General features: G+C 46.3%; 2 protein-coding genes across 2 annotated transcripts; both read left to right on the top strand.

The window, feature by feature from the left end:
• The first annotated feature begins 515 nt into the window (after window positions 1-515).
• Window positions 516-1,880, top strand: mrpl55 (mitochondrial ribosomal protein L55). Its single transcript, XM_037674721.1, has 3 exons — window positions 516-692; window positions 805-1,015; window positions 1,131-1,880. Exons 1-3 carry the CDS (start codon window positions 640-642, stop codon window positions 1,275-1,277), a joined length of 411 nt encoding a protein of 136 aa, XP_037530649.1. The 5' UTR covers window positions 516-639; the 3' UTR covers window positions 1,278-1,880.
• A 1,963-nt stretch (window positions 1,881-3,843) lies between these two features.
• On the top strand, window positions 3,844-13,599 carry ndufa11 (NADH:ubiquinone oxidoreductase subunit A11). The gene is made up of 4 exons (XM_037674720.1): window positions 3,844-3,967; window positions 5,782-5,868; window positions 13,082-13,204; window positions 13,429-13,599. The coding sequence occupies exons 1-4, from the start codon at window positions 3,889-3,891 to the stop codon at window positions 13,539-13,541; spliced, it is 402 nt and encodes a 133-aa protein (XP_037530648.1). The 5' UTR covers window positions 3,844-3,888; the 3' UTR covers window positions 13,542-13,599.
• Window positions 13,600-14,378: the final 779 nt, after the last annotated feature.

Below are 14,378 nucleotides of genomic sequence, written 5' to 3'. Positions count from 1 at the left end.
TTATCTTTACCCGCTTGTTCCATTTTGGGTCACGGGGGTCGCCGGTGCCCATGTCCAGCAATCACTGTGCGAGGGGCGGGGTACACCCTGGACAGGTCTCCAGTCCATCACAGGGACACATAGAGACAAACGAGACAAACAACCATTCACTCTCTCACTCACACCTAGGGACAATTTAGAGTTACCAATCAGCCTAACATGCATGTTTTTGGTCTGTGGGAGGAAACCGGAGCACCCGGAGAAAACCCACGCATGCTCGGAGAGAACATGCAAACTCCACCCAGAAAGGCCCCTGGACCGGGGTTTGAACCAAGGACCTGCTCACTGAGAGGCAGCAGCTCTACCAGTTGCGCCACCGTGCTGCCCAATTGGTATAATATAGTTATGTAATATTATTTATGTTTTTTTTGTTTGTTTTTTCCTGTTTTTTATCTCCCATCCTTGCTACACTTCAGTCCAGTAGAGGGCGGTAAAGCAGTTTAGAGGAATCCGCCAAACGCCCAAAAACCACCGAAGAAGAAAAACCGGAAGTGTTCTTTTCGCTAGGTGACCCGTGCTGAAGAAAGTGGGCTAACTCAGCTGCGATCCGCTGATCTGTAAGGACTAAAAGTGGCATTTCGGTGAATCTAGTTATCACGAATGGCGAACATTTTCTTGAAGAAGTTATATTTCCCACCGAGTGTCCTCTCGCGGTAAGACAGAGTTCTCTTCGCACCGGAAGAACAAACGTGTTTGTCTGACAGCCCGTTTTCACATCACTTATTTCCTTTGCTGCTTTGTGGGACTGCGTGTGTTTGTTGGCAGGAGCGTTTGTCCATTGTCCCGTACAGGCGGTTCCGGGTCCGAGGTCCGGGTTTCTTCCCTGCACTGCCACGCAGCTCTGCAGAACTCCAACAGAAGCTCGGTGGCTCGCTGCACTCGGCACAAGTATGAACGGACGTACCCCGTGCTGCTGGTCCGTCCGGATGGCTCTACAGTCAACATCAGATACAAAGAACCCAGACGCATCCTTCTGGTCAGAACCGAACTCTGAGTGATGCTGCTCAGTTGAGGATGACTCTCATCTACTTTAGCAGAGAAAGAAAGAGGAGTAAGGATGCTGTTTGTTTGTTTTCTCTCTGTCTTGTCAGATGCCGGTAAATCCGTTCAGTCTGTCTGAAGAGGAGCGGCGAGCTCGACTGAAGAAGAGAGAAGTGAAGCGTAAAACAGAAGAAGACACGCACTATGAAGACGACTTCCAGGCGGACACCTACAGTCACCTGTGGAGGAAGAAGTAACCTTTCTGGTGGTGAGACTTCTGAACGTCTCAGCGACATGCCATTTCCTGCATGTAAACAAACAAGTAAATAAATAAAGTTCTGATCCGTTCTGCAAAAGAACATCTTGGAAACATACCCGGGGCGTCATTGTTTTACAGCACGTTTCTGTATTTACATTAAACTCATTTGGGTTGAAACTCGTATTTACGTACAATAAAACTCAGAGTTTGTCTCGACTCTTTTAGAGACTCGTGGAGTTTTAATGAGTTTTCTTCGTTAGTGTTTCTCTTGACTTCTTTCCCATAAAGCTCAGACCTGTGAAGAACTCGGGCAGGTTGCTGTAGGCTCAGTAGCTCCTGTCTCATCTGCTTAAATCTCTCACTGCTCCTGTGAGTGCAGCCTGTGTCCCACAATCCTTTCATTTTTAAAAATTTTATTGTATGCTCATTGAAAGACAGACATTTATGGTATGTTCGTAAAGTTTCTTTTGTCCTGCCCATAATTTCTGATCCGCTCAAGATAATTTAATACAACTTGATACATGCACATCGTCACCAGTCGGAGTGTCACTCTATGTAACTAGTTTTGGAGACCTCAAACTAATAAAACTACAAAAACCAACTTGTTTCCTTTTTGACTTTCAGGTAAAACCAGATGTTTACATACACTATAAAATGACCCTGAACCATTTTAATAATCTGACATTAAATCTGTCCTGCCTGTTCTGTTTAGGGTCCGTTAGGATTCACAAATTATATTTGACAGATTGAGAGGGTTTTATGACTTTCTTTAGAGTCACAGGTTTTCATTCATTTTCTTGGTGTTTAGCAGCTTTGTCTTTAAACACTGATTTGGGTCAAAGGTTCTATTTGCTGGATTTTGTCCTGCTCCTGACAGAACTGCTGGAACTGAGTCTGGTTTTCAGGTCTGCCCACAAAGTTTCTATGGACTGAGATCAGGGCTTTGTGATGGCAGCTCCCAAACACTGACTTGTGTCCTTCAGCCACTTTGTAACTAACCTGAGCGTGCGCTGAGGGACATTGTCCATCTGCTTTCATATTTCAGCATAATCTTTCTTCATCCCATGAGGAATGAAGTGCACCGATCCTTCCTGCAGTGAAACAGCCCCACAACATGATGCTGCCACCCCCGTGCTTCACAGCTCAGACAGTGTTCTCAGCTTCCCCGTTTCCTCCAAGTGTAACGATGGTCAAACAGTTCAGTTTCATCAGACCACAGGACATGTCTCCAAGCATTAAGCTCTTTGTCCCTGTGTGTCTGTCTTCTGTCTCTTATGTTGCTTTGGGAGTGATGTCTTCGTCCTCGCTGAGTGTCCTTTCAGACCATGTTGGTCCAGGACTCGCCACTCTGTGGATAAAGACTTGAGCTCTGCAGCTTTAGTTCTGGGTCTGATACACATACTTTCGGGGACACAGAACCATCTCCTTCCTGCGTGGTACGATGGCAGCACGTTCCCGTCATGTTTATACTTGTGCATAATTATTTGAACTGATGAACCTTCAGGTATCTGGAAATCACATGATGAACCAGAGGTGTGGAGGTCAACAGTTCTGATCTCTTGGCTCGTTTCTTTGGAGTTTCCCATGAAGCCACACAAAGAAGCAAAGTGTTTGTTGTCAGCTAACCAACAAAAAGCTTCCAAAACCATGACATCATCATCAGAGCATGCCCAAATAGTGTGGCAGAGTAGGTAAACATCTGGCTTTAAGTGTACTTCTGATATCACTGAACTGGACTCTTCATGTCAAACCTATAATTTCATCATCTATAATAATTTACAACAGCTGGACGTGAATAATCAGAGTAAAGTGAAAATTAACATCTCCTTTACTGTTTCAGACAGAAACAACAACAACTTCTACAGTAGTTCTACCAAGGTTTGAAATAAACACCAAGTTGTGTGTTCTTGACCATTCGTTATATTTACCGTCATCCAGTCTAAAATGATTCCTATCACTGTAGACCGGAAACATTTGTGTTTGACATCGAAACATGAATCTGAGACAAGAGAGCAACCTGTCAGCTTTGATCTCTAGCCAGATGTTTTCATCCTTCATGATGAACATTTGTAACAAAGCACCAAGTTTTTAGGTGAGCTGGTGTAAACGGTATACTGAAGATTAAAAAAAAAATCAAAATCCATGTGCTCTTCTGTCTGTACAGAATGTCAACAACCAGAAAGTGACCAAATGATGTACAGGAAGTAGAATACACAGCTTTCATTTTAGAATTTCAGACTCTTCCAGATTCATGAAAAATACTAAAACTTAACGTTATATATTTCAAGACAATGAAGAGACCTGAAATCACAAAAGGTGGAACAGAGAAATGACACACATTTGACAGAGTAACTTACTATGAATTTAGAATTATTAGAATTATTTATTAGAATTATTATATTTAGAATTTAAATGTGAATTTAGAGCGAGAAAAGGCAGTTCAAAAGTGCATTTTTAAGTGAACAGGAAGCTGTAGGTATAATTTTGTCCAGAAGGTGGCAGCACATCAACTGTTGACGGGATGGCGACTGTCAAGGAACCACAAAAGAAGAAAATCCACCGAAGAAGAAAATCCACCGAAGGTTTGCGTTGACCTTTTTAGCCGAAAGATGGGATATTTGGAAGATCCACAGGGTATCGACTGTGTTCAGAAAACATGGATCACAACTAAAATTGGCTTGGTTGTAGGTAAATAGCTGCTTGTAGAAAAGTTTTTTTAATTTTGTTTTTAATCTGTTTTTTGAGCTTTTTAATCGAGGTTAAGTGTCAATGAAGCGCTGAGTGGAGTTAGCATTACAGTCTGCTGGCTCCTATATATGTGAATGTTTCAGTTCAGTGCCTTGAGATGACTTTGTTGTGACTTTGCGCTATATAAATAAACTGAACTGAACTGGAGCGCTTATGCTAACTAGCACACTGAAGCTAACAAGGACTTATTTAAAAAAAAAATCACAATTCTGTGGAGATGATTGTCGATTCGGTTCAGTGGGCTCACAGAGCAGGTGGTGCTGATCTGGGCATGGTTGAAGCTTCAAGTTCTTGCAACATTCACCCTCTGTTAAATGTCTTGATGACATTAAGGCATGGATGACTTCAGTTCTTTTTCTAACGATCAGAAAACTGAAGTTAATGTGTTTAGCTCTTTCTCTACTGCTGTCTCTGTTCCTGTAACCTTGACTCTTTTGAGCCATATCTTAAGCAGTCTGTTACAAATCTTGGGATGGTTTTAGACTCTGATTTTAAGTTTAATAACCAGATTAACTGTTCTGCATAAATCTTCTTCCAGTTAAGGCAGATGGCTAAGCTTAAGTCATTGTTGACCAACAGATCTGACCTTGAATATATAGTCCATGTCTTCATTACAACCCGACTAGATTACTGTAACACGCCGCTTTATATTGGGGTCAGTCAGGTCTCTCTTTCACGTCTCCAGCTCATCCAAAATGGCTAACAGGAACTTGTAGGTTTCATATTTCACCAGTTTTGTCCTCCCTTCACTGGCTCCCTGTGGGTGTAGAATAGATTTTTAAATTCTCCTGTTGACCTTTAAGTGCATAAATGGCCTTGCACCCTCAGATCTCTCTGACCTATGTTCCTTCTTGGGTGCTGAGATCATCTGACCAGCTGCTTTTGGTTGTACCAAAAATCAGGTTGAAGCTCAGAGATCGGGCTTTTTCAGTTGTGGGACCTAAACTGGAACAATCTGCCCCCCAACATTAGTTCACTTCACTTCCTGTGTTTAAATATATTTTGAAAACTAGGGGCTCCCGATTTCCTTAATTTTGGAAATCGGCCAATACTTGCATGAGAAACTGATTTTACCAATTTTTTTTATTTTTACGTTGTTTTTTTTAGTTTTAACAAGAATTGTTTAAACTTCGTTTATATTTCAGAGCACTACCTCATGGCCAGTTAAATATTGTTCAAGGGTATATTTTTCAATAAAATAATACTGGAAAATTGAAAGTGCATTGTGACCTTATAACACCTGACAGTGTATTGTTTTGTATTTGATGTTTTTCTTTTGATGCTTTAAATTAATGTTTTTTTTTTTTTTATTACTACTTTTTTTTTTAACTGTTAAGCACTTTGGTAACAAGAGCTGCTTTATAAATAAATTTGACTTAACTAATAGAGGTTTCAATGACTCGAGCTCGATGAGGATATCCGGCAGTCAGAACACGAAGTGCAACACGTCCCACCAGTCTGCATGTTCCAGCCTTCAAATACGAACAGTTCTCTTACATTTTGTGCTGTGAAACATTTAATTGGAGCTGAACATTCATGAGTTGTGCTCTACGTTTAGAGACGGATGTAAATTTTATCCATGCAGCAAAAGTTGAACCTCCAGTCAGTCTGATTTCTGCCAGGAAAAGAGTTTCTATTTTTATTAAACTAAATGTTTTTTTATACTAATGCAACCAGTTCACTTTGTGGATGCTGAGTCTGAACTTTGTTTAGTTCAGCTGTTCTGACCTCTTTCTTTTCTGGTTCTGTTTCAGGTGTCGCTGGTTCATTGTATAAGGAGATCCAGCCTAAGTCTGGTGTGATTATGCTGCAGCGGGTCGCCAGTAGTGCAGTAATGATGGGTAAACGCATTCATGTTCAACACCTCTGAACACTAACCTGCAGTGGTGGAACAAGATAAAAACCAGTTGAGAACAGAATAAAACTGTCGCACTGTCAAGATGTAGAACTGTGCTGAAAGAATCCCTTCAGATGTTTGATGGCTAAATATTTTGTCATGCAGCTCAGACAGACATGTCAGGCACCTTCCCCAGCCGTGCTGCAGCTGCAGTTAGGGTCAAAGTTATTACCGTAGTCCCCTAGGAACTATTGAACATTTCCATAAAACACTGGCCTGTATTTGCAATATTTATAAAATGTTTAGTAAATCATGCATTTGACCCCATTTTTGTAGTCTTTGTAATGTAAAATAAATATTCAAGATGTCTTTATGTTAAATATGGTCAAAATTATTAGCTCCCATGTAATTTTATGCTTTCTAAAAACCACAACTGAGCAATCAGCACTCAAACACAAGTTTTCCTACATTTTGTGGGAAAACGTCAGATGCAAACAAGAATCCCTGGATCTCTGCAAAGATGATTGTTGCTGAACCGTCTTCTGGACTTGATGCTTCAGTTAAGACTTTTCTATTTCGTATAAGCTTCGCCCTTTAAGGCTGTTGCTGATGGGTTTATCCCGCTATGCGTAGCATTGCACTGAAAAAAAATTAGTCCACGCCCACCTGCTATGTGGGCCCCACCCGGTCCGTATAAATTACGTTAAGAGCGGGAAATCGGCTCCCATTTTTTCTTCAGCAAGCTGATAGTACTGTCAGAAGAACGAAGAAGGAAAGTTGTGTAGATGACCAACCTTTGTTAAGAATGCTTGGCCCGGCACGTCGACCTCCGGTCGTCCGGTGAGTTCTCCTCCCCGAGGAGAAGCTGACGAGCAGTCTTGTTTCAAGGTAAGCGCCAAGGAATATTTCTCAGTGACAGGTCGCTACACGCTGGACAACATAATCTTGTAATTTTCCTCTTATCGCCGACCCTCGGAGCGAATCGGATGGTTCCTTCGGGGCAGGCGGCGCTCAGCTGCAGCCCCCGCTGCTCATTCCCTCCTGGAGAGCGTAGTGTCGGTGGAGGGGGGCTGAGTGAATGCTCACCCCATCCCACCTCGTTTCGCATCGGCGATCACACCGCTCCCGGCCGACGGCGCCATCTGGGGTTGCTCGGCCTAACCCAGGAGGCGGCTGACATGAAGGGACCTTTTTTACGTCCCACGCCTTTCCCCGCCAGTTCGGATGATCCGACAAGAAGGTTGTTTTTACTAGGTTCCATTCCGGCTCATCGTCTTGATCTACCTGGCCTCGTTTTCCCAACAGGACGTCCTACGGGCGAGGCCACAGCTGGTTTTTCCTGGTAGATTGGGGGGGCCGGTCTCCACAGTCCGCACCCATCTCCAGAGCAGGGGTTCACCGAGCGGAAAGTCCCCCCGTGCCCCTTGGAGCCAAGCCTGACGGAGGCGTCATTGGAGCAAGATGTTCCAGGTGGACCAGCGTCCCGTGCCTCCGGTTAGCGTAACCGAGACGGTGACACCGCTCTCCAACTGAGCTCACCAGCATGCGTTCCAGACGGCCGCAGCGAACAACACGTTATGCTGTTGGCGTACATGTTCAGAGGTGGGAGGAGACAACGCTCTTGTCTGCAGAGCAGCTGACGTCACCCCCAACCGGTGCGCCTCTTTGCTGTCTGCCGGCTCGCATCGCAGCCGGAGGACGAAGTTTTTCAGCGTTTCCCTGAGACCACCAACAGATGGCGGTCTAGGACAACAAATGGCAGAGCGGTTGTGGCAGAGAATGTTTGTAGGTGACACGAGTTTGGAGTAAAACATCATTTAATGATGAAAGTGTCCATTTTTACCCAGTTTGTCAGCTTAGATGATCTGACAGTGGCTCTCTCTCACACCCTCCACACGAAATGAGCCGGTGGCAAGACAGTTCCACGGCCGTCGCGCTGAGCTTCAGCCCGTCCGGCCCTCTTCATCCCGGCAACAGAGTGTCCAACGTTTTTCCCAGAGACCCCCAGCAGACGGCGCCCTGGGCCAACGAATCCCAGAGCTCATGGGGGGAAAAGATTCAGAATGATGGTCTGCAGAGGGTGTGTGTAAATATGACACAAATGTTGAATAAAACATCATTCAATGATCAAGTGTCTGTTTCTAGCCAGTCTGTAAGCTCGGATGGACTCACAGCGGCTGCGCACACACCCTCCACACATAACGAGACGGTGTCTTTAATAAGGGTTTTTTAAACTCACCGTTGCTCCAAGACATGACGAGACGCTCACACCTCACAATGGTAAGCGAAATAACTCGTTGTCAACCCGAGCTGCACGATCCTTACCCAAGCGGTGTCAAACGCGAACTCACGCGACGCAAACAGCCTTCACCCAAACGCCGTTGCGTTGATGATGGTGCACACACAGCTCCCCGGCGTTCACCGGCCCACATCGGCATAAATGTGGGACCGCAGGTCGGGTCAGTGGAGGACCACGCTCTCAGTGAGAGCGACACACGCCGCATCGAAGCAAACACGCGGCGCAGGCAGCCTTCATCCACCGCGTCTCAGCGCTCGGCCGCTCACGGCAGCATAAGCGTGAGACAGCTGAGCAAACCCAGTGATGAGTTTCGCTTCCAGCGAGAGCGGCGCGCATCCCACCAGAGAAAACGTGTGCTCCCGCGGGGCTCGCAGTCTTCACTCAAACGGCATGGCGTAGATGAAGTCACACTCACACCTTCGCAGCGCTCGCCCGCTCATAGCGGCATAGATGCGAGATCTCAAAGCGAACCCAGCGCAGGACACCGCATGCGGCAGGAGCAACACGCGTTTTCACCGCAGTGGCGTCAAACGCGCAGCCCCACGGCGTCATCATCTGCCACGCTTCGCCTCAGCACACACCGGCCCACCTAGACATGAAGGTTGGTCCGCGGTCCGAACGCAGCACACGGGTGCGTTCAGAACCCTTTCAAGGAAGCCTCGCCTTGGGTCACGCGGAAAACATTCCCGCGACACATGACGGCTGTCGTGGTGGTGGACTGGATGACATCCGTACAAAACATGACGCATCACTTAAACGCACGTCCACTCCATGAACGTTACGCGGAGTGGCTAAAAACATGCTCGCCAGACAGATGGATGGCCAGGGTGTTATGCAAAGGTTACACGTTTCAATTTGCAACCCGACCCCCTCCGTTCGGAGGAATTTTAGAGACGGTCCTGTCATCACCAGACCAAATCTCATCCCTAAATGCAGAAGTCCAAGAGCTTCTGATAAAAGAAGTAATCTCCAGAGTTCCCAACGGAGAGAAAATCATAGGGTTTTACTCACGTTACTTCCTGGTTCCCAAACGGACCGGAGGGATGAGACCGATTTTGGATCTGTCAGCTTTCAACAAGGTGATCATGGACAGACCGTTTCACATGTTGACAACCAGACAGCTGTTGGACAACATCCAGAGAAACGACTTGTTTGTTTTCCGTTGACCTGAAAGATGCTTATTTTCACATACTGATCATCCCAAAACACAGAAAATTCCTGCGTTTCTCCTTTCAGGGGATGAAGTATCAGTACAACAGGCTGCCGTTCGGTTATCCTCTCGCGCCTCGTACGTTCTCAAAAGTGTGTGGAGACGGCCCTGCATCCGTTACACAGAGCAGGGATGAGAGTTTTGTTTTACCTGGACGACCTGCTGTCACGCTCCAGACAGGAAGCAGTAATGCAAGCTCAGGTGTTGACATCACACCTGTTAAATCTGGGCTTCGCCATAAATTGGAAGAAAAGCTCGATTTTCCTGGCCCAGACAATTGTTTATCTGGGAGTGGAGCTAACTCAACCACCATGAGGGCTTGTTTATCACAAACGAGAATCTACACTTTAAAAGACCAGCTCCGTCTCGTAAGACCTGGCAGAGTGGTAACAGCTGTTTTCCATCATGAAGCTTTTAGGAATGATGTCATCAGCTCACACAGTGGTCCCGCTGGGTTTATTACACATGAGACGCATCCACAGGTGGTTTGCGCGTCTGCGTGTGGATCCAGAAAAACAAAAGAGACTGATGATCACTGTTCCTCCCTCCGTGAGGGCAGACCTCCGCCACTGGGGAAACACCCTGGTTCTGTCAGAAGGAGTCCCCGTCAGCAGACCCACGTCACACGTGCCAGTCTTCATGGACGCGTCGCTGTCAGGCTGGGGGGGGGACATGCCTATCTCAAGCAGTAGGGTTGCTGTGGCTCCATCACACATCTGCCCACATAAATGTTTTGGAGTGCCACACGGTGCTGAACGTGATTCAACACTTTGCTCCTGTGCTGCAGAATCAACACGTTTTGATTCACACAGACAACATGGTGACTGCTGCTTTCATAAACTGGCAGGGGGGTGTGCGTTCAGCCCAGATGTTACACATTGCGCGAAATCTACTGTGTTGGTCTCACCAAACTCTGCTCTCCATCAGAGCAGTTTACATACCCGGTGTTCTGAACAAAGGGGCAGATGTGATGTCCGGGGGCGGCCCACGTCACGCGGACTGGACTCTCCATCCAGACCTGATGATTCAGACGTGGCAGAAATTTGGCAAAGCAGCTGTGGACCTGTTTGCGACACAAGAAAACGCTCAGTGTCAACTATGGTTTTCTCTGAGCCCGCGAGACGAACCACCACTGGGGGTGGATGCGTTTGCTCACAGCCCATGACCCAAAACGCTTCTGTATGCGTTTCCTCCACCTCCTCTGATTTTACGGTTCCTGAACCGAGTTCAGGAGGAGGGATTGACAGCTCTCCTGGTGGCCCCCGAGCGTGTGAACGCACCATGGTTCCCAGTCCTGCAACGCCTGCTGTCGGGGCGCCCGTGGAAACTGCCATGGAGGGAGGATGCTCTCCTCCAGGCAGGAGGAGCGATCAGGAGTTACCCAGAAATAGGCCAGCACCTGTGGGTCTGGCCGCTGAGCGGATCCGCTTAGAGAGGATGGGTCTCCCACAGGATGTAGTGCGCACAATCCAGGATTCACGTGCTGCATCTACCACAGCGCTGTACACATCAAAGTGGACAGTTTTTCAGCGCTGGTGTACTGAGAAAGGTGTAGAGGTCATCTCATGTCCACTAGGTGGCATGCTGTCCTTTCTACAACAGCTGATGGACAGAAATTTGGCGTCCAGCACGATTAAAACGTACGCTGCAGCCATCTCTTCCTGCCACGAAGGGCTCGGAGACAGAACAGCTTTTAATCATCCGCTGATGAAGCGTTTTCTAAAAGGTGTACAGAGACGCAGGTCTGTTTCACTCACTCGTTCCACAGTGGGTTTTAACGCTGGTCCTGCGAGCCCTGATCAAAGCTCCATTTGAGCCTCTGGATCAGGTCCCAATTAAATTCTTGTCTCTTAAAACAACCCTGCTGTTGGCTTTAACATCCGCTAAGAGGGTAAGTGATTTATCTGCCCTCTCTGTTGCTCTGTCATGTCTTAGAATTCAAGCTGACGGCAGCTCAGCTGATTTAAGACCAAATCCAGCTTTTATGCCTAAAACATCACGAGCTCTTTTTAATCAAGAGCGATATCGTTGGAGGGGTTTTTTCCTTCCCCCCCACAAATCAGAAGAAGAGGCGTTTTTCCATCTTCTCTGTCCGGTGCGGGCGTTGACGTTTTACATAACACGCACAGCTGCAATGCGTCAAACTCAACATTTGTTTGTGCATTATAGAGATGCATCTGCAGGTCGCCCGTTATCCACCCAGCGTTTGTCACACTGGCTGTGTGAGGCCTTTTCTGAAGCTACAGAGCATCAGATCTAGAGCCTCCTGTCAACCTCAGAGCACACTCGACCAGGGGTATCGCATCTTCGACTGCCTTGCATAATGGTATGACAATGCAGGACTCTTTGCACTGCGGCCGCGTGGTCAACACCCTGCTCATTCATTCGCTTTTATCTACGTGATGTGACGGCTCGTTCCATGACACATTCTGTCCTTAGTGTTTTAACAGAATGAATATTGTTGTTTCATGGAACCCCGTTTAACTCACATCTGTCTGCATGCTTCACAGTGTGAGATGTTATCAGTCACAAGTTGTGACTGTTATTTGGTTCTATTGTCATTAATCAGTTCACGACTATTGTTACCAATCAGTTCTTCTGATTAATAATCAGCTCTCTTGTTATTATTAATCTGTTCATACGGTTCAGCCGTAAACCGGTTGGTTCATGGCTCTTTTCAGCGTTTTTCCCTCCCCGTTGATGTTTCCGGGGCGTTCATGCATTCAGAATGCATAGTTACACAACATGCATCTGTGCATGGCACACATAATTACGCAATGCGTAATTACGCACACGGGGAGCTGAGTGACAAGACGTTTTTTGGGCAAGCTTCTGCTTCATACTGTGTTCGAATGGACCCAGTGAGGCGAGGACAAAGGGCGAAGCCTATACGAAATAGAACGTTGGTTATGTACTGTAACCCCAGATTCTATGAGTATAAGCGTAGCCCTTTAAGCGTCGGGCCTCACTGGCTCCTAAATGGCTGAAGAAAAAGCTATTTTGGGAGCCGATTTCCCGCTCTTAACGTAATTTATATGGACCGGGTGGGGCCCACACAGCAGGTGGGCATGGACTAAATTTTTTCAGTGCAATGCTACGCATATCGGGATAAACCCATCAGCGACAGCCTTAAAGGGCTACGCCTATACTCATAGAATCTGGGGTTACAGTACGTAACCAACGTTTTGTGTGGACTCTGCATCGTGGTAGACTTTTTGGTCATTGTCAAGAAAAAAAATTAAAAAGCTCACAGCTGGACATCAGAGTTCGTCTGAAGTTTACGTGGGAAACTCTTAGACATGGGGGTGAGTTTTCTTAGTTGGTTCTTTGGTCTGATGAAACCAAACTCTCTGGGCACAAGGATGTCCGTTTTGTTTGGCAAGAGAAGGACAAGACCTTCAACCCTGAAAATGCTCCCACAGTGACACATGGTGGTGGAAACATAATACTGTGGGACTGTTTTGCTGCTTCAGGCACAGGAAACTATTTTTAAGTGCTGGGAACCTTGAAAAATGACGAGTATGTTGATACTGATTTTAAATTGAGACGTTTGGAAACACTGCTTTATTAAAAAAGTTCAGCTGTATTGATTAGTCTGGGTCAGGGTTCTGGTTCAGGGTGTTGCTGCGTCTGAACATAAATGTTTACATCAATCCAGGTGAATGTTTCAGTCTGAATTTCAAAACGTCCTGTTTTGTCCTCCCCCAGCCACCATGGGCGCCATCTTTGGGGTGACCACTTGTATCAGCGCTGAGCTGCGAGATGACCCGCACGGCCCCCTGAATTTTTTTTTGGGGGGCTGCGCCTCGGGGGTCTTCCTTGGAGCAAAAAGTGCGTATCAGTTTTAAGTTGTAATCTACTCTTCTGTTTTTAAAAGTTGGTTTTTGGTTCATCAAAGGTGTAATTCTGTTTTTTGTTGTTTGTGGTGAATTATTGATTGTCTCAAACCCAAGGATCAGTACTTTCAGTACTGAATGTGATTGGCTTATATATTTTCTGAAGGCCGAAGATCAGGTTTATTGTATTCATTATTTGAACTGTGTGTGTCTCTCCAGCCCACAGTATTTCGACTGGTACAAGCTCCTGTCTCGGTCTGGGAGCTGTGGCCTATCTCACTAAAGCTGGTAATGTAGAAGGATGGAGAGTTTGGGGAGCTCCAAGAGTTTAGGACGAAGAAAACTTCAAGATCAAACTCTGTAAAAAAAATAAATAATGTAATTCAATAACGTTTATGTGAAATTTGTTTGATTTCAGTTTTTAAGAACTCTTTATTTTTCTCTGGTCTTTGGGACGAGACAAACCTCGTTGTTGTCCCTCTTCAGTTTGTCTCCGTAAAGAAACGACTTCCAACAGTCTGGTCTGTTGAGACGTAGCTGCAGGAAAGATGGACTACATGCAAACACACGAAGACAATTCCTATGTAGCTGTGACCATGTCCTCTGTCTCTGCGGCTGTAAATCTGTCCTCTGTCTCTGCGGCTGTAAATCTGTCCTCTGTGTCTCTACGGCTGTCAACCTGTCCTCTTTCTCTGCAGCTGCAAATCTGTCCTCTGTGTCTCTGCAGCTGTCAACCTGTCCTCTGTGTCTCTGCGGCTGTCAACCTGTCCTCTTTCTCTGCAGCTGCAAATCTGTCCTCTGTGTCTCTGCAGCTGTCAACCTGTCTTCTTTCTCTGCAGCTGTAAATCTGTCCTCTGTGTCTCTGCGACTGTAAATCTGTCCTCTGTGTCTCTGCAGCTGTCAACCTGTCCTCTTTCTCTGCAGCTGTAAATCTGTCCTCTTGTGTCTCTGCAGCTGTCAATCTGTCCTCTTTCTCTGCAGCTGTAAATCTGTCCTCTGTGTCTCTGCAGCTGTCAACCTGTCCTCTTTCTCTGCAGCTGTAAACCTGTCCTCTCTGTCTCTGCAGCTGTCAACCTGTCCTCTTTCTCTGCAGCTGTAAACCTGTCCTCTCTGTCTCTACTACTGTAAATCTGTCCTCTGTGTCTCTGCAGCTGTCAACCTGTCCTCTT

The sequence above is a fragment of the Nematolebias whitei genome, chromosome 3 (assembly GCF_014905685.2).
Source record: "Nematolebias whitei isolate Nwh7 chromosome 3, NemWhi1, whole genome shotgun sequence".
In the NCBI taxonomy this organism is placed as follows: Eukaryota; Metazoa; Chordata; class Actinopteri; order Cyprinodontiformes; family Rivulidae; genus Nematolebias; species Nematolebias whitei.
The sequence above is the reverse complement of the archived record's forward strand: the minus strand, read 5'-3'. Positions and strand labels throughout refer to the sequence as shown.

Coding starts and splice junctions, on each gene's coding strand:
- mrpl55 (XM_037674721.1), top strand. CDS start 640: ATGGCGAACATTTTCTTGAAGAAGTTATATTTCCCACCGAGTGTCCTC. Junction 693..804: donor CCACCGAGTGTCCTCTCGCG/GTAAGACAGAGT, acceptor GTTTGTTGGCAG/GAGCGTTTGTCCATTGTCCC. Junction 1,016..1,130: donor AACCCAGACGCATCCTTCTG/GTCAGAACCGAA, acceptor CTGTCTTGTCAG/ATGCCGGTAAATCCGTTCAG.
- ndufa11 (XM_037674720.1), top strand. CDS start 3,889: ATGGGATATTTGGAAGATCCACAGGGTATCGACTGTGTTCAGAAAACA. Junction 3,968..5,781: donor TAAAATTGGCTTGGTTGTAG/GTAAATAGCTGC, acceptor GTTCTGTTTCAG/GTGTCGCTGGTTCATTGTAT. Junction 5,869..13,081: donor CAGTAGTGCAGTAATGATGG/GTAAACGCATTC, acceptor GTCCTCCCCCAG/CCACCATGGGCGCCATCTTT.